This window comes from Phocoena sinus, chromosome 5, assembly GCF_008692025.1.
Source record: "Phocoena sinus isolate mPhoSin1 chromosome 5, mPhoSin1.pri, whole genome shotgun sequence".
NCBI classification, from domain to species: Eukaryota; Metazoa; Chordata; class Mammalia; order Artiodactyla; family Phocoenidae; genus Phocoena; species Phocoena sinus.
Genome location: NC_045767.1, coordinates 38,810,230 through 38,834,257, shown reverse-complemented (window position 1 = coordinate 38,834,257; position 24,028 = coordinate 38,810,230). Strand labels below are relative to the sequence as shown.

The following is a 24,028-nucleotide window of genomic DNA, read 5'->3' as shown; positions in this document are numbered from 1 at the left end:
CGCTCAGCACGGGAGGGGATCAGGTTCTACTGAAAGTTCTGTCGCTGGTTCCAAGCTCTGGGTGTTTCCACAGCCGACTGTTCATTTATTGTCACTTACCATACACAGGGTTACAGGAGTGATCAAGAGCCTGGAATCTCACCACTGTCTCGGGCGAGACAGGCACCACCGTCTGTAACTGTGTGATATATTCATTGGCTTGCCTTGTTCTTACATGCTAAGGAGAAGCTGAGCAGGGTGTATTAATCAAGGAGGACTAACATCTATAATGCATAAACTACAAATGTTAGTAGTTTAATAAAATAAAGGTTTATTTCTTGCTCACATCACAATCCAATGTAAATTGAAGGATGTCTTTTTCCAAACATTCATTTGGGATTCACTCTCCTTTTACCCAGTGGCTTCCATCATCCCTGAGGGCCTTGGGGTCCTCTGCCTCTGGCCAGCCACTGAGGCAGGAATGAGAGGTGGAGAGTCAAGCAGACCAGCCTGGAGTGGAATCCATCACACCTGCCTCATCCCAGTGTCCATAGCTCCATGCCAAGACCGCCCAGTGCAAGGGATGCCAGGAATTGTGCGCCAGCCGAGCGTCCACAGGAAGAGGAAAGGGGGTTTGGTGAGCACACAGCATTCTCACCACTGCCAGGCGCCTGAGCTAGCGATGACCGGGGCTGGAAGGTGCTCTTTAATGTTTAGCTGAGATTGGTAGTCAGGGAGGGTCTTCCAGAGGAGATGACATTTCAGACACAGTATGATGGGTGAAAAGTACCCAGGCCCCAGCAGAGCTGAGGAAGAGAACTTTCTGGACTCAGGGACACATGCGACATCTCTGAGGTAGATGTACTGGGTGAACTTAAAAAGAGGCTGATATGGTTAGAGCTCAGAGGAGGAAGAAACTAGAAAGAGATGAGATCAGAGACAAGCCAGGCGGCAGGCTGTGCTGGCCTCTGGGAGCAACGGCAGGGAATCTGGACTATGTTTCATGGGCCATGAATGACACGTGCTGATTTACAGTTTTAAAACTATGCTTTTAGAATTACATTTGCAGAACTCTGCATTGTTCATAACACAGGTAGGTACTGAGGGAGATAGAGATAAAAGATAATTCCTTCCCTATAGAAGGGCAGTGGACTTAAACAACAAAGAAGTAATCAGACGCTGCTTCTTTTTATTTGCCTAACGGTGAGTAAAACAGAAAATGACGGCTGTTAACTGATTCAGTGAGATTACAGTGACCTGTAGTGGTCAGAAAAGGAAGCCCCAGGAGGATCTCAAAGTTTACCGAGCATTTTGGGAAACAAAATGGAGGAGACAGGGACTCCAGGTGGAATCAACACGAGCAAAGACCCAGAAGTGGCACGCAGCATATTTGGGGAATCCAGGAGGGTCTCAGACTGCAATGCTGCTGAAATAAGAGATCCTCACAGCTCTCCATGAGAATGTGGGTATAATGACTAAGTTCAATGAAGCCAATATCCTAAAATGAAATGATATTGAACCCTGAATTAGACAGTGGAGCTGCTTTCCTAGATCACAAGTGCCAGAGCGGATCCCCAGTAAGTCTGTGCTCATTTGTGCCTGCCAGACCAGCTGGTGTTTAATGGGTGACATTATTAATTTAACTCAATTCATGAGAGAGTACAAATTGCTAAAAGGCTGGAAAACCTGTAGGTTTCTCTGCCAGGGATCTCACTATGGGTGTAATTGTGCTGGGACAGGGAGATGTTATTAGTGCCCCCCGGGGTAGTGTTTGCTGCTGGTCCTACCACCAGAATAGACTGTAACTGGTGGCAGGTGCAGACAGGATTCTCCTCCTCCTGGCTCATTATCTCAAGGAGATTAGCTCTGGCTTAACATTTCCCCCATGCACTGGTCCTAGGCAAATTCCATAGAACTGTGTTTCCACTGAGCCAAAGTTTCATTAATTTATACATTACACCCTACAGAAGACTTTGGCATGCTGGCACAAATTCACAGCTATTAATTTTGTATTTTGGTATGGGAAGAGAATTCAGGGTGAAAGGACAAAATTTAAGAACATGATGAAGCCAGACCAAAAGGTAGAAATACACATCATACCATGGTCCTCTGCACTATTTGGACGCAGGCTAGAAATTTGCCCTGAGAGTCTTAACAGCTAAAGGAGGAAGGGAAATGTGATCTCTTTTAAGATTGATGTTTTCCATTAAATCAAAGCAAAGAAGTGTGCAGCTTCTGGTCCTGAGACCTACTAGAAACTTCTCATATATGTGCTAATAAAGAGAACATGATAAGAACATTTTCTGCCTACAATGTTCCCAAATTCAGACTAACAGCATGAAATTGTACTGCAATTTAGGAAAATTAAGTGTATGAGGAAGAATGTGAGCAATTCTTTGGCGGTTTTGCATAATCTGAGGGTAAAATGTAAAACATCGAGCACTGAATACACTAGATGACCTTCTGGCAATCTTTCATAGAACAAGTCCAAGGGAGGAAGTTGAGTGTCAAGAAACATCTGCTGAACAAGATTTATTCATCAAACTCCTATCAAGAACTTATTTGGGGCTCCCCTGGTGGCGCTGTGGTTGAGAGTCCGCCTGCCGATGCAGGGGACACGGGTTCGTGCTCTGGTCCGGGAAGATCCCACATGCCGCGGAGTGGCTGGGCCCGTGAGCCATGGCCGCTGAGCCTGCGCATCCGGAGCCTGTGCTCCGCAACGGGAGTGGCCACAACAGTGAGAGGCCCGCGTACCACAAAAAAAAAAAAAAACTGATTTGGTCAAGAGGGCCCTGCACCTCAAGCCAGGGATAGATGAATAAGTAGATATGGCCCCTACTCTTAAAATATGTAGAGTCTGTTCAAGGAGACAATGTGTGGACAGATTATTGCAAATGCAATGTGTGCCAGAGGGCAAGGGGAAAACACATGTGAGTCATCACTTTGGGTGCTACTGATTGGGGGTCAGCGTTCCTTCTAACATTGTTTCTCTTTCAACGAGAAGGCTAGCTTGCTGTGGAAAGGCTTCTTAGTTGGGAATTGATTCTCTTTCCTCCTTTTCCATTGCCCCTGTTATATAACAGTAGCAGATAGAATGAGAAGCATGGAAATGTGCACTTCATTTTGAGCAATTACAGTCAAGAAAAATTAATTGAAATGAGCACAAGATTTCTGGAGAAAAACAAGGGTCCAGTCTTCCCAATGTTTTGCAATAACATTTTGGTCTCTTTTTGTTGGCAGGCCAGTACCAGACTATTAATGAGCCTCTTCTTGACGACGTAAGTCAGCCGCTTTCCTTACCTATTTTGTCAGTGTTTGATATTTACAAAGTAAGTGGCTTTTATCAAGGTACTTAGTGAATTTAAAACAATTAAACTTTTCCAAATGGCATAATTCCCTGGCAGAGAAAACTGCATTTCAGTTCTTGGGTAGAAAACTGTATTCCTGCAATATATGTAAATCAAATCATCATGCTGTATGTCTTAAACTTATACAGTGATGTATGTCAATTATTTCTCAGTAAAACTGGAAAAATAAATAAATATTGAGGCATTAATATAGAGAAAGGGAAAAATATTACATTTCCATTCCTCAACTATACAATAAAGACAAAAATTAACTCACAGTGGCCATCGTGAAGATTGAATAAGGTGAAAATACCAACACATGGTGCTGGCAAGTGTGTGATGAGAAAATCACTTCCTAAAACTCATGGTGAAATTTTAAATTGCAAGAAACTCTTTGGAAAGCAATTTCATAATATTAACTAACAAATATAAAAATGTCCATTTTCTTAGGCCCCATAATTCTATGGTTGGGAATTTAAATTAAAGAATTAAGCTAAAATTTGGATTAATATTTAAATATTCATCTATATTTTATAATATATTTTAAATGGCAACACACTAGGATCATGCTAAATATTCAATAATAGAAGAATCATTGAATGTATTATGATATATTCATATTATGAAGTCATTGATAATATTTACAAAGATGTTTAATGACAAGAAAATTTTAAATTTATAACATGAAATTAGATATCTAATACTATAAATAATTTAATTGTTAAATTATAATTTACATAATTTGAATACTTTTAACTAACCTATCTATAGATGATAAATGGGATAGATAGAAATGATAGAGATAGATAGATGATAAATAGATGATAGATAGATAGACAGAATTTACCTGTAAAATCATTGGTTCTTTACTATTTGAAAGACTTCTTTAAGAATTTGGATTTCCCTGGTGGCAGAGTGGTTAAGAATCCGCCTGCCAATGCAAGGGACATGGGTTCAAGCCCTGGTTTGGGAAGATCCCACATGCCTTGGAGCAACTAAGCCTGTGTGTCACAATTAGTGAGCCCATGTGCCACAACTACTGAAGCCCACGTGCCTAGAGCCCATGCTCCGCAACAAGAGAAGCCACTGCAATAAGCCCGCGCACCACAACAAATAGTAGCCGCTGCTCACCTCAACTAGAGAAAGTCCGCACACAGCAACAAAGACCCAATACAGCCAATAATAAAAATAAATAAATAAGTTTAAATAAAAAATTAAATTAAAGCTACGGCTCTTCATCCCAGGACACACACTCACACACACATACACACGATGAATCAATCAGTCAATCACAAAATATTTTATAAAGTATAAGGCTTATATATACTGAGCTTTTAGTAAGAACCCTGATAGTGACAGTAGACAGATACTAGATAGGTTAACAGATAAATAGATGTAATGCATTATATTTAAAATAAAACTCTGTCCCTTTCTCTTTCTGGAAAAAAATAAACCAAAATATTTATATTTGGTCCTGGGGGCAAGATTCTGAGGGTCTGATGTAGATTCTCTTCAGACCTGGAGCGGTGGTTGCTGTTCCTGCTGGCGTCCCTTTGTGCCCTGAGCCCATGAAGTCTAGCAAGGTGACAGGACTAAAGATGGGCTCTGTCTCACATCTCCAGTTCTTCCAACAGGTCCAAGGCTTTCCCAAAGAGACTATGCTCTGAGGAGTCTTGGTTGCCATAATAGTATAAAAATGATGTCCTTGCAAAAATGTCTATCTGTCAAATCCCAAAGGAGTCAAATACTGGTGCTTCAACTCAGAGCTCACTTCTGTGTGCAGTTCTGGAGGAGAACAGCCCAGTCACCTCACTCACTTTGCCAGGTCAATTGTGAAAACCCCTGGAATGCACCTCCCAGCATCTTTGCTTTGCCATGGGCACTCAGCTCCGCTGATACTCAGCACATCAACTAGAGAGAAGGGATCTAACGTGTCCCGAGCTCCTGTCATGGGCAGGCACCAAAGTAGAACCTTTATATACAATTTGCTCAATTAATCTCTGACTGCAACCAAATAAGGTAACTTTAGCCTTCTCCAATTTACAGACTGAAGTAAGGGAGGTTAAGTAACCTCCCCAAGGTCATAAAGTGGACTCACAGTTTAGATCTAGGAGAGGATGACTCCATCTTGGATCCATGATAATGCTAAGCAGACCAACCTCACCTGGTTTCCCATCCAAGAACTCCTAGTCTGATCCCTGCTTACCTCCTGAGACCAGACCAAGTAGGCAGGGTTTCAGGGCTATAATGACCTGTTGCTGGGGGCACAGCATGAGCGCAAATATGCAAATGTTTCTACTCCAACTTTGTGTTCAGTGATGTAATCTTTTTCCTTTGGGTCACCAAGCTCTCCCCTACTAACCTGTTCCTGCTCTTAAATCACTATGTCGCTCCCTGGTCTCCTGCACCTGAACTCTCTACGTTTGATAAACGGGCCCTTCAAAACTTGCCTAATTCCTCTGTTCATGTAAGACTCAAGCCTTGCTTTCCATAGGAAGCACTTGGGAAAATCAAGGGCTAGCACATTGAAAGTCAAAATTGTTGTCTTCAGTGGGTCCATCTCCTTCTTTATGCTGTCCCATGAAGAACACAGATTTACTAAATTGCATTCTATACCTTTTCATTGAATGAGCAGAGTTGCCTTGAGCCAAAGTGGAGCCCAAAATGTCCTCCAGATAGGGGCCTGGTGAGGTCCCCCCATGCTATTGCTTACCTGGAAAGCAGACTCATCCTGTAACTAGTCTTTACTTTTACCAAACTGCTTTCCCTTTGATAGAGTGATGATCAAAAAAAGACATACACTTGGAAGCTTGGGACTACTAAAGCACTTGTCTAAATATATTTCAGAATGAGAATTATGCCAACCTAGAATTTAAACTCAAGCCTATCTAATTCCAGGTTCCTACACTAGAGTAAAATCACCTCATAGGTATTTCTGCTTATACAATGAAATAGAGTACAGAAAGCACCTAACACATATAAAGTACTCAACAAATGTTAGAGAGACTTTAAAGGGAGGAGAACAAACCATGATTGGTGGCCTTCTCTTATCTCAAGCTTTTTTAAATAGTAGTTGTTATTACAGTAGCAGTCATAATAATATTTACAACTAGCGTTTAGTGAGTGTTGACCATCAGGTATTTTGCTAAAAATTTTACATTCATGATCTCAGTTAAGACACTTCTGGCTGAGTATGATGTTAACTGTGGGCTTGTCATATATGGCCTTTATTATGTTAAGGTATATGCCTCCTATACTCATTTTATTCAGTTTTTATCATAAACAGATGTTGAAACTTGTCAAATACTTTTATGCATCTATTGAAGTCAATATGTGATTTTTTTATCCTTCGTTTGGTTAATGTGGTGTATCGTGTTGATTGACTTGCAGATTGAACTATCCTTGCATCCTTGGAATAAATCTCATTTGATCGTGGTGTATGATCCTAATGTATTGTTGTATTCGACTTGCTTATTTTTTCTTTAATATCTTTATTGGAGTATAATTGCTTTACAATGGTGTGTTAGTTTCTGCTTTATAACAAAGTGAATCAGCTATACATATACATATATCCCCATATCTCCTCTCTCTTGTGTCTCCCCCCCAAACTCCCTATCCCACCCCTCTAGGTGGACACAAAGCACTGAGCTGATCTCCCTGTGCTATGTGGCTGCTTCCCACTAGCTATCTATTTTACATTTGGTAGTGTATATATGTCCATGCCACTCTCTCACTTCATCCCAGCTTACCCTTCCCCCTCCACATGTCCTCAAGTCAATTCTCTACATCTGCATCTTTATTCCTGTCCTGCCCCTAGGTTCTTCAGAACCTTTTACTTTTTTTTAGATTTCATATATATGTGTTAGCATACGGTATTTGTTTTCTCTTTCTGACTTACTTCACTCTGTATGACAGACTCTATGTCCATCCACCTCACTGCAAGTAACTCAATTTCATTTCTTTTTATGGCTGAGTAGTATTCCATTGTATATATGTGCCATATCTTCTTTATTCACTCACCTGTTGATGGACACGTAGGTTGCTTCCATATCCTGTCTATTGTAAATAGAGCTGCAATGGACATTGTGGTACATGACTCTTTTTCAAGTATGGTTTTCTCAGGGTATATGCCCAGTAGTGGGATTGCTAGGTTGTATGGTAGTTCTATTTTTAGTTTTTTAAGGAACCCCCATACTGTTCTCCATAGTGGTTGTATCAATTTAAATTCCCACCAACAGTGCAAGGGGGTTCCCTTTTCTCCACACTCTCTCCAGCATTTATTGTTTGTACATATTTTCATGATGCCATTCTGACTGGTGTGAGGTGATACCTCATTGTAGTTTTGTCTTGCATTTCTCTAATGATTACTGATGTTGAGCATCCTTTCATGTGTTTGCTGGCAATCTGTGTATCTTCTTTGGAGAAATGTCTATTTAGGTCTTCTGCCCATTTTTGGATTGGGTTGTTTGTTTTTTTTGATATTGAGCTGCACGAGTTGCTTGTAAATTTTGGAGATTAATCCTTTGTCAGTTGCTTCATTTGCAAATATTTTCTCCCATTCTGAGGGTTGTCTTTTCGTCTTTTTATGGTTTCCTTTGCTGTGCAAAAGCTTTTAAGTTTTGTTAGGTCCCATTTGTTTATTTTCATTTTTATTTCTATTTCTGTAGGAGGTGGGTCAAAAAGGATCTTGCTGTGATTTATGTAATGGAGTGTTCTGCCTATGTTTTACTCTAAGAGTTTTATAGTGTCCGGCCTTACATTTAGGTCTTGAATCCATTTTGAGTTTACTTTTCTGTATGGTGTTAGGGGGTGTTCTAATTTCATTCTTTTACATGTAGCTGTCCACTTTTCCCGGCACCACTTATTGAAAAGCCTGTCTTTTTTCCATTGTATATTCTTGCCTCCTTTATCAGAAATAAGGTGACCATATGTGTCAGGGTTTATCTCTGGGCTTTCTATCCTGTTCCTTTGATCTATATTTGTGTTTTTGTGCCAATACCATAAGGCTTAATTACTGTAACTTTGTAGTATAGTTTGAAGTCTGGGAGCCTGATTCCTCCAGCTCCGTTTTTCTTTCTCAAGATTGCTTTGGCTATTTGAGGTCTTTGTATTTCCATACAAATTGTGAAAATTTTCGTTCTAGTTCTGTGAAAATTGCCATTGGTAGTTTGACAGGGATTGCATTGAATCTGTAGATTGCTTTGGGTATTATAGTCATTTTCACAATGTTGATTCTTCCAATCCAATAATATGGTATATCTGTCCATCTGTTTGTATCGTCTTTAATTTCTTTCATCAGTGTCTTATAGTTTTCTGCATACAGGTCTTTTTTCTCCTTAGGTAGATTTATTCCTAGCTATTTTATTCTTTTTGTTGCAATGGTAAATGGGAGTGTTTCCTTAATTTCTCTTTCAGATTTTTCATCATTAGTGTATAGGAATGCAAGAGATTTCTGTGCATTAATTTTTATCCTGCTACTTCACCAAATTCATTGATTAGCTCTAGTAGTTTTCTGGTAGCATCTTTAGGATTCTCTATGTATAGTATCATGTCATCTGCAAACAGTGACAGATTTACTTCTTTTCCAGTTTGGATTCCTTTTATTTCTTTTTCATCTCTGCTTGCTGTGGCTAAAACTTCCAAAACAATGTTGAATAATAGTGGTGAGAGTGAACAACCTTGTCTTGTTCCTGATCTTAGAGGAAATGGTTTCAGTTTTTCACTATTGAGAATGATGTTGGCTGTGGGTTTGTCATATATGGCCTTTACTATGTTGAGGTAACATCCCTCTATGCCTACTTTCTGGAGAGTTTTTATCATAAATCAGTGTTAAATTTTGTTGAAAGCTTTTTCTGCATCTATTAAGATGATCATGTGATTTTTCTCCTTCAATTTGTTAATATGGTATATCGCATTAATTGATTTGCATATATTGAAGGATCCTTGCGTTCCTAGGATAAACCCCACTTCATCATGGTGTATGATCCTTTTAATGCGTTGCTGGATTCTGTTTGCTAGTATTCTGTTAAGGTTTTTTGTATCTATGTTCATCAGTGGTATTGGCCTGTAGTTCTCTTTCTTTGTGACATCTTTGTCTGGTTTTGGTATCAGGGTGATGGTGGCCTCATAGAATGAGTTTGATACTGTTCCTCCCTCTGCTATATTTTGGAAGAGTTTGAGAAGGGTAAGTGTTAGCTCTTCTCTAAATGCTTAACAGAATTTGCCTGTGAAGCCATCTGGTCCTGGGCTTTTGTTTGTCGGAAGATTTTTAATCACAGTCTCAATTTCAGTGCTTGTGATTGATCTGTTTATATTCTCTATATCTTCCTGCTTCAGCCTCAGAAGGTTGTGCTTTTCTAAGAATTTGTCCATTTCTTCCAGGTTGTCCATTTTATTGGCATATAGTTGCTTGTTGTAATCTCTCATGATCCTTTGTATTTCTGCAGTGTCAGTTGTTACATCTCCTTTTTCATTTCTAAATCTATTGATTTGTGTCTTCCCCCTTTTTTTCTTGATAAGTCTGGCTAGTGGTTTATCAATTATGTGTATCTTCTCAAAGAAACAGCTTTTAGTTTTATTGATCTTTGCTATTGTTTCCTTCATTTCTTTTTCATTTATTTCTGATCTGATTTTTATGATGTCTTTCCTTCTGCTAACTTTGGAGGGTTTTTTGTTCTTCTTTGTCTAATTGCTTTTGGTGTAAGGTTAGGTTGGTCATTTGAGATGTTTCTTGCTTCTTAAGGTAGGATTGTATTGCTATAAACTTCCCTCTTAGAACTGCTTTTGCTGCATCCCATAGGTTTTCAGTCATCGTGTTTTCATTGTCTTTTGTTTCTAGGTATTTCTTTATTTCCTCTTTGATTTCTTCAGTGATCTCTTGGTTATTTAGTAGTGTTCCTACAGATTTTTTTCCTGTAATTGATATCTACTCTCATAGCATTGTGGTCAGAAAAGATGCTTGATATTTCAATTGTCTTAAATTTACCAAGGCTTGATTTGTGACACAAGATATGATCTATCCTGGAGAATGTTCCATGAGCACCTGAGAAGAAAGTGTATTCTGTTATTTTTGTATGGAATGTCCTATAAATATCAATTAAGTCCATCTTGCTTAATGTATCATTTAAAGTTTGTGTTTCCTTATTTATTTTCATTTGGGGTGATGTGTCCATTGGTGAAAGTGGCATGTTAAAGTCCCCTACTATGATTATGTTACTGTCGATTTCCCCTTGTATGGCTGTTAGCATTTGCCTTACATATTGAGGTGCACCTATGTTGGGTTCATAAATATTTACAATTGTTATATTGTCTTCTTGGATTGATCCCTTGATCATTATGTAGTGGCCTTCTTTGTCCCTTGTAATAGTCCTTATTTTAAAGTTAATTTTGTCTGATATGAGAATTGCTACTCCAGCTTTCTTTTGATTTCCATTTGCATGGAATATCTTTTTCCATCCCCTCACTTTCAGTCTGTATGTGTCCCTAGGCCTGAAGTGTGTCTCTTGTAGACAGCATATGTACGGGTCTTGTTTTTGTATCCATTCAGCCAGTCTGTGTCTTTTGGTTGGAGCATTTAATCCATTTACATTTAAGGTAGTTATCAATATGTATGTTCCTATTACCATTTTCTTAACTGTTTTGGTTTTGTTATTGTAGGTCTTTTCATTCTCTTGTGTTTCCTTCCTAGAGAAGTTCCTTTACCATTTGTTATAACGCTGGTTTGGTGGTGCTGAATTCTCTTAACTTTTGCTTGTCTGTAAAGGTTTTAATTTCTCTATCGACTCTGAGTGAGATCCTTGCTGGGTAGAGTAATCTTGGTTGTACGTTTTTCCCTTTCATCACTCTAAATATGTCCTGTCACTCCCTTCTGGCTTGCAGAGTTTCTGCTGAAAGATCAGCTCTTAGCCTTATGGGGATTCCCTTATATGTTATTTGTTGCTTTTCCCTTTCCGCTTTTAATATTTTTCTTTGTATTTAATTTTTGATAGTTTGATTAATATGTGTCTTGGCATGTTTCTCCTTGGATTTATCCTGTATGGGACTCCCTGTGCTTCCTGGACTTTTGACTATTTCCTTTCCCATATTAGGGAAGTTTCCAACTATAATCTCTTCAAATATTTTCTCAGACCCTTTCTTTTTCTCTTCTTCTTCTGGGACCCCTATAATTCGAATCTTGGTGTGTTTAATGTTGTCCCAGAGGTCTCTGATACTGTCCTCAATTCTTTTCATTCTTTTTTCTTTATTCTGCTCTGTGGCAGTCGTTTCCAATATTTTATCTTCCAGGTCTCTTATCCATTCTTCTGCCTCAGGTATTCTGCTATTGATTCCATCTAGAGAATTTTTAATTTCATTTATTGTGTTGTTCATCATTTTTTGTTTGCTCTTTAATTCTTCTAGGTCCTTGGTAAATGTTTCTTGTATTTTCTCCATTCTATTTCCAAGATTTTGGATCATCTTTACTATCATTACTCTGTACTCTTTGTTAGGTAGACTGCCTATTTCCTCTTCATTTGTTTGGTCTGGTGAGTTTTTACCTTGCTCCTTCAACTGCTGTGTATTTCTCTGTCTTCTCATTTTGCTTAACTTACTGTGTTTGGGGTCTCCTTTTCACAGGCTGCAGTTTCGTAGTTCCTGTTGTTTTTGGTGTCTGCCCCCAGTGGCTGAGGTTGGTTCAGTGGGTTTTGTAGGCTTCCTGGTTGAGGGGACTGGTGCCTGTGTTCTGGTGGATGAGGCTGGATCTTGTCTTTCTGGTGGGTAGGACCCCATCTGGTGGTGTGTTTTGGGGTGTCTGTGACCTTAATATGATTTTAGGCAGCCTCTCTACTACTGGGTGGGGTTGCATTCCTGTCTTGCTAGTTTTTTTTGCATTGGCTGTCCAGCACTGTAACTTGCTGCTCTTTGAGTGGAGTTGGGTCTTAGCATTGAGTTGGAGATCTCTGGGAGCGCTTTTGCCATTTGATATTATATGGAGCCGTGAGGTCTCTGGTCCTGAACAATGTCCTGAACTCAGCTCTCCCACCTCAGAAGCTCAGGACTGAAACCCGGCCAGAGCATCAAGACCCCATCAGCCACATGGCTCAGAAGGAAAGGGAGAAAGAAGAAAGAAAGAAAGAAAGAAAGAAAGAAAGAAAGAAAGAAAGAAAGAAAGAAAGAAAGAAAGAAAGAAAGAAAGAAAGAAAGGAAGGAAGGAAGGAAGGAAGGAAGGAAGGAAAGAAGGAAGGAAGGAAGAAAGAAAGAAAATATAATAAAATACAATAAAGTTATTAAAATAAAGAATTTTTTAAATTATTAAAATTTTAAAAATTTAAAAGTAATAAAAAAAAGAAAGAAAGTGCAACCAAACGAAAAAATATATCTATCAATGGTAACAAGTGCTAAAAACTATACTAAAAAAAAAAAAAAAAGGACAGACAGAACCTTAGGACAAATGGCAAAAGCAAAGCTATACAGACAAAATCACACAAAGAAGCATACACATTCACAAAAAGAGGAAAAGGAAAAAATATATATATTTTTTGGGAAGTCTGAGGTCTTCTGCCAGTGTTCAGTAGGTTTTCTGTAGTAAGCTGATCCCCACATCTTACTCCTCCTCCATCTTGAATGTCTCCTGGACTTTTGTTTTTGAAATGTTTTTGATTACTGCTTCAATCTGCTTACTAGGGATCAGTCTATTCAGAAAATCTGGTTCTTCATGATTCAATCTTGGAAGGTTATATAATTCTAAGAATTTATATCCATTTCATTTTGGTTATCCAATTTGTTGGCATATAGCTATTCACAGTAGTCTCTTATAACCTTTATTTATTTATTTATTTATTTTGCGGTATGCGGGCCTCTCACTGTTGTGGCTTCTCCCATTGAGGAGCACAGGCTCCGGATGCACAGGCTCAGTGGTCATGGCTCACGGGCCCACCTGCTCTGCGACATGTGGGATCTTCCCGGACCAGGGCACGAACCCATGTCCCCTGCATTGGCAGGCGGACTCTCAACCACTGCACCACCAGGGAAGCCCCCTCTTATAGTCTTTTGCATTTCTGTGGTATTTGTTGTAACTTCTCTTTTGTTTCAGATTTTATTTATTTAAGCCTTCTCATTTTTTCTTAGTATATCTAGCTAAAGGTTTGCCCATTTCATTTATCTTTTCAAAGAAGCAGGTCTTAGCCTCATTCATCTTTTTCTGTTGTCTTTTTTTCTCTATTTCATTTACTTCTGCTCTAATTTTTAGTATTTTCTTCCTTCTACTGACTTTGGGCTTTGTTTTCTCTTCTTTTTCTAGCTGTTTTATGTATAAGGTTATATTATTTATTCAAGATTTTTCTTATTTCTTGAGGTAGGCCTGTATTGCTACCTTTCCTCTTAGTACTGCTTGGCTGCATACATAGGTTTTGGTATGTCATATTTTTATTTTTATTTGTCCTCATGTGTTTTTTTTTTTATTTCTCCTTTGAATTTTTCCATTAACCCAATATTTGTTCAGTAGCATGTTGTTTAGTCTTATGTTCATTTGTCTATACAGGTTGTATCCTTTTCTTCTCCCCCTCATCTTTTTGTTGCCACAAAAACTTCCCTTTTTATGTTGTGAGTTCATTACCAAATTTAAGTAGCTATAGTTATTTTTAATGTTTTTTCCTTTAACCTTTATGCTATAATTGTTTAACAACCTATTCTGATATAGAGTTGCAATTTTCTGATTCTCTCTATTTATCACATTACTCAAAGTTTTGTATACTTTTACCTTTTTGCTTCAAGTAGAAGAGCTCCTTTCAACATTTCTTGTAAGGAAGGTCTAGTGGTCATGAACTCCCTCAGGTTTTATTTGTCTAGGAAAGCCTTTATTTCTCCTTTATATCTGAAAGATAACTTTGCTGGATAGAGTATTCTTGGCTCAGTTTTTATCTTTCAGTATTTTGAGTATGTCATTCCTTTCTCTCATGGCCTACAGAGTTTCTGCTGAGAAGTCTGCTGATAGCCTAATGGGAGTACCTTTGTAGGTTACTGTCTTTTTTTTCCCTGACTGCCTTTAATACTCTTTCTTTATCATTGACTTTTGACAGTTTTAATATAACGTGTCTTGGAGAAGGTCTTTTTGCATTAAGATAATTAGGTGTTCTACTAGCTTCGTGGACTTGTATATCCAGGTCCTTCCTCAGGTTTGGGAAGTTCTCAGCTATTTTTTTTTTTTTTTTTTTGCGGTACGCGGGCCTCTCACTCTCATGGCCTCTCCTGTTGCGGAGCACAGGCTCCAGACACGCAGGCTCAGCGGCCATGGCTCACAGGCCCAGCCGCTCCGCAGCATGTGGGATCTTCCCGGATCGGGGCACGAACCCGTGTCTCCTGAATCGGCAGGCAGACTCTCAACCACTGTGCCACCAGGGAAGCCCTCAGCTATTATATTTTTAAATAAGCTCTCTACTCCCTTCTCCCTCTCTTCCTTTTCTGATATACCCGCTATCTTATGGTGCTTTTTTCTAATGCAATCAGATAATTCTTATAGAATTTGTTCATTTTTCTAAAAAATCTTAGTTCTCTCTCCTCTTCTACCTGAATCATTTTTAAATTTCTATCTTTGAGCTCACTGATTCTCTCTTCCACATTATCTGCTCTATTCCCAGTGCTTTCTAATGTATTCTTCATCTCATTTATTGAGTTCTCAAGCTCCAGAATTTCTGTTTGATTATTTTTTAGAGTTTTAGTCTCTTTGGTAAAGTATTCCTTCTGTCATTGGTTTTATTCCTGAGCTCATTGAATTGCTTTCTGAGTTTTCTTATGGCTTGTTGAGTTTCCTCATGACAGCTATTTTTAACTCTACCAGTTAGATCACAGTCTCCTGTGACTTAAATTTAGTTTCTGGATAATTGTCATATTCATTTTGTGATACTGTGTTACCACGGTTTTTCATGGTGCTTGATGAGTTGTTCCCCTACCAGTGCATTTGAAGTAGTAAACATCTCTCTTGTTTAGGTAAAGCTTTGTTTACTTTGATTCTAACAGTTCCACAGATTGGTAATTAGAGACCTTTCTTCTGTTTTTCAGTAGGTGTTGCTATACCACGTTTTTGTTTTTTCTTATCTGAGCTGCCTATTTGAGAATCAGCAGTTTCCACCCTCCACTGCCTCTACCAGAGATTTCACTGGTGCCCTTGTCATTGCAGCTTATGCCTCTGGGATCACTGGTGCCTTGCTGATGCCAATGTCACTGCTGCTACTGGCATCTTCATGTCCAGTGTTGCTTGAGTTATCAGCAATGCTACTGTAGCAAGGGATGGGGAGCCATGGGCAGGGGGTGCCAGAATCACACACACACCTGGCGTTTTCAGGTCCTGCTGCTGCTGCTGCTGCCCAGTTCCTTGTGACCATGGGCACCACTGTAGCCAGGAAATAAGAGTCGTGTACCACCTCTGCCGCTGCCACCAGGTTTTCTGGGGGTCAGGATTATGGGCACCACCTCTACTGTTCCCCTGATTCTACCCTCTCTATGTATTCCGATCTACCTACCTTCAGATGTACAAACATGTGGATCTCTCTGGAGTCCTGGTGTCTTGGGCAGAGGAACCTTTGTTGAGTTATGGATGTTTTACTAGTTGTAGGTTGAAGGGGAGAGACAAAGGGAGTGTCTCACACCATCATAACACTGATGTCATTCTAGGGATAGCATTAGAATTCTGCCTACTACAAGAATTTAACTGCCTCAGATCCCAGACTCTCAAATCTTTAACTCCAAGCTAAGAGAATCCGTATTACTCCCCTAGCTATCATGGTAGTCTATAATCTTTGTCATTATTGTACCTTTCCTTGACTCACTCAAACGTTCCCTCCTTAGGGAAGGAAATTAGCAGCAGTCCTCGATGAAGCAAAAGGCCACACAGATGAGGACTATGAAGACCTTGAGCTTCACATGGTAGAAGCATGGCAATCAGTGAAAATTTTACCAACCAGGCCTATAAAGGAATCTGAATATGCGGGTAACATTTGGGGGCTGAAATCTGAAAATGCATGTCCGTGCTGCAATAATGCATAGCAACTAAAGCTGCAGGTTCTGAATTAAACAGCTCTAGTTTAAAATCATGCCTCTATGTCTTATTAGCTATGTGACCTTGAGCAAGCATCTAAAAATCATTTTCTCTATCAGAAAACAGGGTTCATAATAAGAGAACTTATCCCCAGAGTTTTGTTTGAAGATCACATGTATGATGCATGCTGAGTTCTCACCAGAGGACTTAACACAGAGTCAGAGCTCTGTGACTATTGGTTATTATTATCATGATGCTCATCTTAAGTCCTAGAAACAACTGATGAGCATGACAGAACATTGGCCAGCAGGAATGTGGACAACATCCCTGTTAAGACAAAGTTTGCATAGAGGAGATTACAGTAAAAGGGAAGACTTTTTAATATGGCTGATATGTTTTGCCAGTAACCAGCATATGAGTGGAACTAGGGCATGACAGCAAAGCCAAGCTTTTTAAGAGAAAGAAGAGCTTATTACAAACCCACCTTTGCCTCTTTCTAACTGGGGTGCTTTGGACAGCTCCAGCAAGTTCTCTGAACCTTAGGTAAAGCACACTGCTGTAAGGGAAAAGAGAAAGCATTTGAGATTTCTGAGAGCCTGATCTACTGAAATGACTCTACTGGGGAGAATCACCCTGTAAATAATAATGATATTCCTTTCTTCATTTACTCAGCAAGCATTTACTGAGTATCTACTGTGTGCCAGTTATCACATTAAGATTGATCAAGTGACATAAAGATAAACAAAGCATAATACATGTTCTCAGAAAGGTCACAATCTAATGGCAGAAAGACAGATAAACAGATAAGCATGATAGAATAATTTAAGTAGATAATGTATATAATTATGTTAAGTATATAATTAAGCATATGTTAAGTACATGACGTGGAAAAGAGAGCCAGGGGTGGTGTGCAGGTGTCTAGGAAGATTTTCAAAGGGCGTGACACAGCCCAAGCCTTGACAGATGAGTAGAATTCTCCAAGTGGATAAGAGAATGAAGAATGTTCAGGTCCAGACTTTGACATTTACGTGTGTGGACCAAGAGGAGTGAGTTCTCCTCTTTGAACCTCAGTTTCTTCATCCGTTAAGTGGAAGTAGAATTACTTGCCTTATACCTATATTGTGATGATTCAATGAGTTTGTAGATAGGCAAATAGTTTATAAATTGTAATATGCTGAGCCATGTAAAGTATGACCTTAAATTTTTTCTCTTCTCACAGATACACGTTATTTCAAGGGTGTGATGGACACACCCCTTTCCTTAGATGCCAAGACCTCTATCCCCACAGACAGGCAAACCCGGATGAGGCTGGAAGAAGTGAGTAAAGGCTTGACCGTATGAACCAAACATATGGAGAGCACATCCTAGCAGCCAAGAGCTTCCCCATCTCTCATTCCCAAGGCATCTTGTTAGGTGATGAGCAGGCCAAGCTCAGTGAGGTGCAGGGGGATTAGACTGGTGGGATCATGGTCCTGTAGAGTAACCCTAGAAGGAAGAAGAACATTTGTTGAAGATTTTCTGTGAGCCAGGCATCAGGCTTTCACCTGCACCTCATCTAATGCTCATCCTGTTCTCTGGAAGCAAAATTTAAACTCAAAGCTTTTTGATAATAACATCATTTTGCCCAGATTTTAGGCCCAAAGATTCCAACTGCTAATTATGTGGTAATAAGTAGTCAGCCTTCCATATCTGCCAGTTCCCCATCTGCAGATTTAACCAAGGATTTAAAAAAACAAAAATTCCACAAAGTTCCAAAAAGGAAAACTTGAATTTGCCACACGCCAGCAAGTATTTACGTAGTATATACATTGTATTTACAACTATTTACATAGCATTTACATTGTATTCGGTATTATAAGTAATCTGGAGATGATTCAACCAACCAAGGATTGAGTAGTACCATAGTATGTACTTAGTGAAAAAAATCCAAGTGTAAGTGGACCCACACAGTTCAAACTTGTGTTATTCGTGGGTCAGCTGTATATAGGAGTATGTGTGTAGGTTATTTCCAAATACCATGCTATTTCATATAAAGGACTTGAGCATCCACAGATTTTTATATTCATGGGGATTCCTGAAACCAATCCCCTACAGATACCAAGGGACGACAGTAAGTCAAACAACCTCTCTGAGCCTCTTTGTAAACCCATCTTAAAAATAAGAATAAAAATCTCTGCCATGCTTACTTCAAAAAGCTGTTGAGACCACAAAAGATAATCTTAGGAAAATATCTTGTAAATGTAAATGCTCTAAACACATATAGAATTTTATTTGTAATAACACTTTTGCTAATGTTTAATTTTCTTAATGCATAAATGCATAAAATACAAATTAATCATCCCTGGGGTTGCAGGGCTGTTAGTCATAACATTTTGGGTACATTTCATGTCAATGTTTTCTATGCTGATATGTTTTGTGCAAGGGAGTCCTTATTATATAGCATACACCAGTTTTCTTTCCTTTTCACATTAACTTTCAGTCATAAAACAATCTCTCATGTGACAAAACAAGCATTAATAAGCATAATCTTTACAGATACATCACTCCCCATTATAAGATTTTTAATTATTTTACTTAACCATTGAGTGAAAACATTTTAAATGGTTTTAGTACATATTGTTAAATTTCTTCCTGAAAAATCATTTCAATTTACCCTCCAGGAAGCCCTATGTTGGAATTTCCACTTCATAGAATTCTCACCAAAACTGGATATTACATTTTTAATCATAATTTAACAAAACAAAAAAGAGATTTCACTGTTCTTTTTTTAAATCTGTAGCACATTTATTAGTGAGTCTGAACATGCTTTTGAATATTTATAACACATCTTCCTTGTACATTATCTGTTCAAATAGTTTACCTACTTAACTTGAGGGTTTCTGTTAAATATTGACAAGAAAAGGAAACTACAAATTTTACCAAATAGTATCATTTACACAGAACACAGCCAATAGAGATTGGGAGAGCAAGATGAGGGATAAAATACTGAACACTTCCTCTTTACACAGACACCAAGCTAAACACTTGAATCATTCACTCAACAAATTCACTCAAGACATATGTGTTGGGTGCCTGCCATGGACCAGACAAAATTATAGGCATCGGTAAACCACCAAGGCCCTGCTCTCAAGAAACTTACATCTAGTGGGAGGAGGCCTGTGATAAATAAATAGATAAATAATAGATACAAAGACAATATGTCAAGTGATGAGTGCTTTGAAAAAATAATGAAAGCAGGGCACTCATGGAAGGTCTTTCGGAGGATAGATGGCAATGAATGAATGAATGAATGACATTTAATCCTTAAAATGACCTTGCAAGACAAACGTTATAATCCCTATTTTAATGGCTCCAATACTTACCTTCTCTGAGCCTTTACTGTCTCAGCTATAAAAACTCATAGCTTTATGATAATACATACAAAACACAGTGCCTGGCACAAAGCAATCCATTGCTAAATGACACCTCCATGAGGACAGGGACCATTTTAGCCCCAGTACCCAGCACAGTGCCTTTATGTAAGAAGTTTTCAACAGATGTGGGTTAATTGGATAGAAATGAACAAACAAACTCTCAGTCATTTGATCTGAACCTTGAAATACGAATAGCCTGAAATATTAATAGGAAAAGAGACACAGTCTTCTTTCCCAGTTTGATTTCTATTCACATGGAACCCTTATTCCAGTCTGTTCCTCAAAGTTGTCACGTGAATATTTGCTACTATTCCCAAGATGTGAAACTGGGGCAGCCCCACAGGGGGCTGTTTGACAGGGAGGAGGACACTTCAGGGCTCTCATCACTAAAGCATGAAGCATATTCAGGGAACAATAGGAATTTTAGAGTCATTGGGCCAGAGGCTAAAGACACAAGTTCTTATCTGGTTATAAAGAATAGAAAATTCTGACCTAAAAAGTTAAGTTTTTCTTTCCCTAAAAATCACTGATAATCCCCCTTTCCATGTAAGTAAATCTTCATGAGAAGAATGCTTTTTAAAAAAAAAATAATTCTTATTTAATTTTTTTTAAAACAACTATGCCAGAATTTGTCTCCATTTGTATTACTTTATATCCTTTCATATTATCTTTGTAGCTTTCTGTTATAAATTTCTTCTTTTAGTTAGGTCACTTTGCAAGTGGAACTATAATCTCAACATATTAAGTCAAGTGAAATCTTGTGAGAAAAAGGATATGGGAGATTGAGCACAATTTTGGCCAAGAGGGAAGTTGTCTTATAAATTAATTATATAAGGACTTGGCCTCGATTCAGATTAAAAAGGAATTTTGCTTTTATAATCAATGTGTGAATAATCAAGTTTTTATGGTAAGCAGATTTTTTTTATTATAACCTCATTCTCGGGAGTTAATTCTAATTCATTTTGCACATTTATGTTGAGATTAAACTCTCTGTGAAATGGATCTTCAACAATCCTTACAGGGGCCAGTTCTTACGATGACTCCTTAGACTGGTTACAACTGTCTTAAACCCCTAGACCACTGTCCAACTTTTCATTTATTGAGCGCTTGCTGTGTACAAAGCACTATGCTCAACAATGGGGATAAAAAAAAATTAGCCAGTGCCCACAGTCTAATGGAGGAGGCATTGGCCCAAACAGGCAGTTTTGATGTAATACAAAGCGTTAAGACAGAAGTGACACAGGATGCAAAGAGCAGGGAGCTGCATCACTTAGTCCAGCCAGAGGCTTTTAAGAAGCCTTCTGGAGGAAGCAATGCAAAGCAGCCTTTGACATCAGTAACATATTGCAGCGTAATCAGTAGTTCTGATCCGAGACCATTTTGACCCCTAGTGGTCATTTACAATGCCTGGAGACACTTTTGGTTGTCAAGACTTGGGGAGTGCTACTGACACGTACTGGGTGGAGGGCAGGGATGCCGCTCAGTATAATGCAAAAGCACAGGGCAGCCCTCACAGCAGAGAATCATCCGACCCCAACTCTCAATGACGCTAAGGCTGAAAAACTTCTGTTATAATTAAACCTGTGTTATAATATGTTGTAAACTCAGAACTGCATGCATGTCTGAGTCTTCCTTCACCATCCAAGTTCTTATTCCTCTTTGTTCCCTCATAATCCAGCATTGATACAGGTATAAAGTAGACACTAGTAAATATTTATTTGATAGAAAAATGGGAGTAGCGCTGGGGGAGGGGCAGGAAATATTTCTAGGCCCAGGATCCTATGCTAATATCATCAGAGGGTACCTCCCCCTGGGGAAGATGCAATGCAAAGAAACTCTCTCATGCGAAAGATCCAAATGGATCCAAATGTTCAAAAGGGAAAATGGACATTGGCCGCCAAAGGGGAAAAGAACAGAAACACTAAGGGAGCCCCATCCCTAATACCCTAATCACGCACGGCCCAGCTGAGACAGAGACAATGGAGAACCTCTCCTGCTCCGGGCTAGCAATGGCAGGTGGGCAAGGGCATTGGGAGAGACCCGCTCTGCAGGGCAGGTGCACAGGGAAGGCTGAAAGCTGAGGATGCAACAAGAACTTTGCAAAACTCCAATAAAGATGTAAAAAAAAAAAAGCTACTATAAAAAAATAAAATAAAAACCCAGCACACCAGCCTCCATACCCTGGCGGAATTGGAAGCTGATGGTGTGACGAAGGAAGCCATAACAACAGCAAACCCAAACCACGCTCAAGCCTTGATTAACTTGGCCAGCAGAAGAGCCACCACTTTCCAAGCATAAATAAGGTGTTTCAATGTTCCACAGAGGAAGAGGTAGACGTTGAACATTAAGACGTGAAGTAACAGGGCGTTCAGTGACCCTTCCTCCCCATTCACCTTGGCCAACTCAACTTGGCACCAATAAAGTGTAACAGTGAGACTCTCTATTAGTCAGGGTTCTCTAGAAACATAGGTGGTAGATGATAGATAGTTAGATAGATAGATAGATAGATAGATAGATAGATAGATAGATAGATAGACAGGTTATAGATAGATGATAGGATAGATACGATAGAAAGACAGAAACATATAGACATATATAGCCATAGACATATACACATACATATAAATAAATTAGTGATTATGGAGGCTCAGTCCCACAATCTGCCATTGGAAAGCTGGAGACCCAGGAAAGTCAGTGGCATAAGTTCCAGCCTGAGTCCAAAGGCCTGAGCACCAAGGGAACCAATGATGTAAATCTCAGTCATCGAGGGCAGGAGAAGACCTTCGTTCCTCATCAACAGTCAGGCAGAGAGATCAAATTCTCCTTTCCCCTGCCTTTTTATTCTATTCAGCCCCTCAATGGACTGAATGATGCCCACCGGCATTGGGGAGGACAATATGCCTTACTCAGTCTACTGATCCAAATTCTAATCTCATCTGGAATCACTTTCACAGACACACAGAAATAATGTTTAATCAAACACCTGGATACCCTGTGACCCTGTCAATTTGACACATAAAACTAACCATCGTAGACCCCAATACTGATCTAGGCTTAAAAGCTTTCAAAGGCATTGGGCATCATTAGGATGTCTCTATCGTCTTCTTCACTCTCATGCCTAATAATTGTACAGCCATCCCTTAATAGTTCAGCAACACTTTTAATACTATTAATAATGACAGCTAACAATTATTCAGCTTCATGTGTGTCACTTCCCGTTCTAGGCACATTGTCTGTCTCATGTAGTCCTGCCACCCTTGTGAGGTAGCAGTTCTTTTGTTACCTCCACTTCACAGATGAGAAAACTGAGGCTTAGAAGGTTAAATGACTGGCCAGGTTCTCATAGCCAGCACATGATGGAGGTGAAATCCCAGCACAGGCATCCACACGAGTTCACACTCTGATCTGCCTGCTCCATCGCTTTCATGGACTTGATCATGTATGTTGATCTTCACAATAATTCAATGACATGATTGACTAAATATTTTCCCTATTAAAAAGATGAAAAATCTAAGACTCATAATATGGTAAATGGTTTTCCAAAGTTTCACAGGAATAAGATTGGATTGGATCTCAAACCAAGTATTTTTATGCCAAATTACCACCTGAGGCCACTACCCTCATTGCTGGCACAGTGGTACCTGTATATACACGTATTTACACTTATTGACTGGTTGCCTCCCATACTCATAGGGTGATCTATAAGAATGATGAGTCCAGGGACTTATGCCTTTATCCTTGGGAATCATCAGATTACAGTTATATACCGAGTGGCAGGTCATGAGATGATATAGTCACAATTTAAGAAATAATGGTGCCACGTTGTCTTCTACAGGTGGAACAATCCATTTCCAGGGATATCAGAAGCCAACATGTTAAAGGTAAAGTCAAATCACAAAGTTTGAAATATAAGTATATTTGCATCTTTCTTTGCTTCCAAGATCCTCTTACATTTTTGTCTGTGGTCACAGATTTCTTCAACAAGGTTATCTATTGACTTAACCTTCATGAAATAACTAATTTTGGAAAGAGTCTCTCACGTCTTATGCCTTTTTATCACCTTACATTATTAATGAAGAAATTGATCGTGAAAAGTCATATCCCATGTTGTGCAATTTGGGAAAGAGATTGTTTTGAAACATATGGGTTGCCTCAGATACATAACTAAGTTATTTCTCTAAGCATACCCCTCTGTTAAATTGCAAGATAGAAATCTAATTTTAAAATGCTGATTAATTAACATGAAAATAGATTTTAAAGCTTCAGGCAAAGCAACTCAA

General features: G+C 39.0%; 1 protein-coding gene across 2 annotated transcripts in view; it reads left to right on the top strand.

The window, feature by feature from the left end:
* CLNK (cytokine dependent hematopoietic cell linker) overlaps positions 1–24,028 on the top strand; it is a 187,962-nt gene that overhangs the window by 99,426 nt on the left and 64,508 nt on the right. For both annotated transcript variants that reach the window (XM_032631759.1, XM_032631758.1), the window contains exons 5-8: positions 3,220–3,257; positions 16,146–16,287; positions 17,555–17,652; positions 23,584–23,629. In XM_032631759.1, the coding sequence (XP_032487650.1) occupies positions 3,220–3,257; positions 16,146–16,287; positions 17,555–17,652; positions 23,584–23,629 (324 nt within the window). The remainder of the gene's footprint in view (positions 1–3,219; positions 3,258–16,145; positions 16,288–17,554; positions 17,653–23,583; positions 23,630–24,028) is intronic.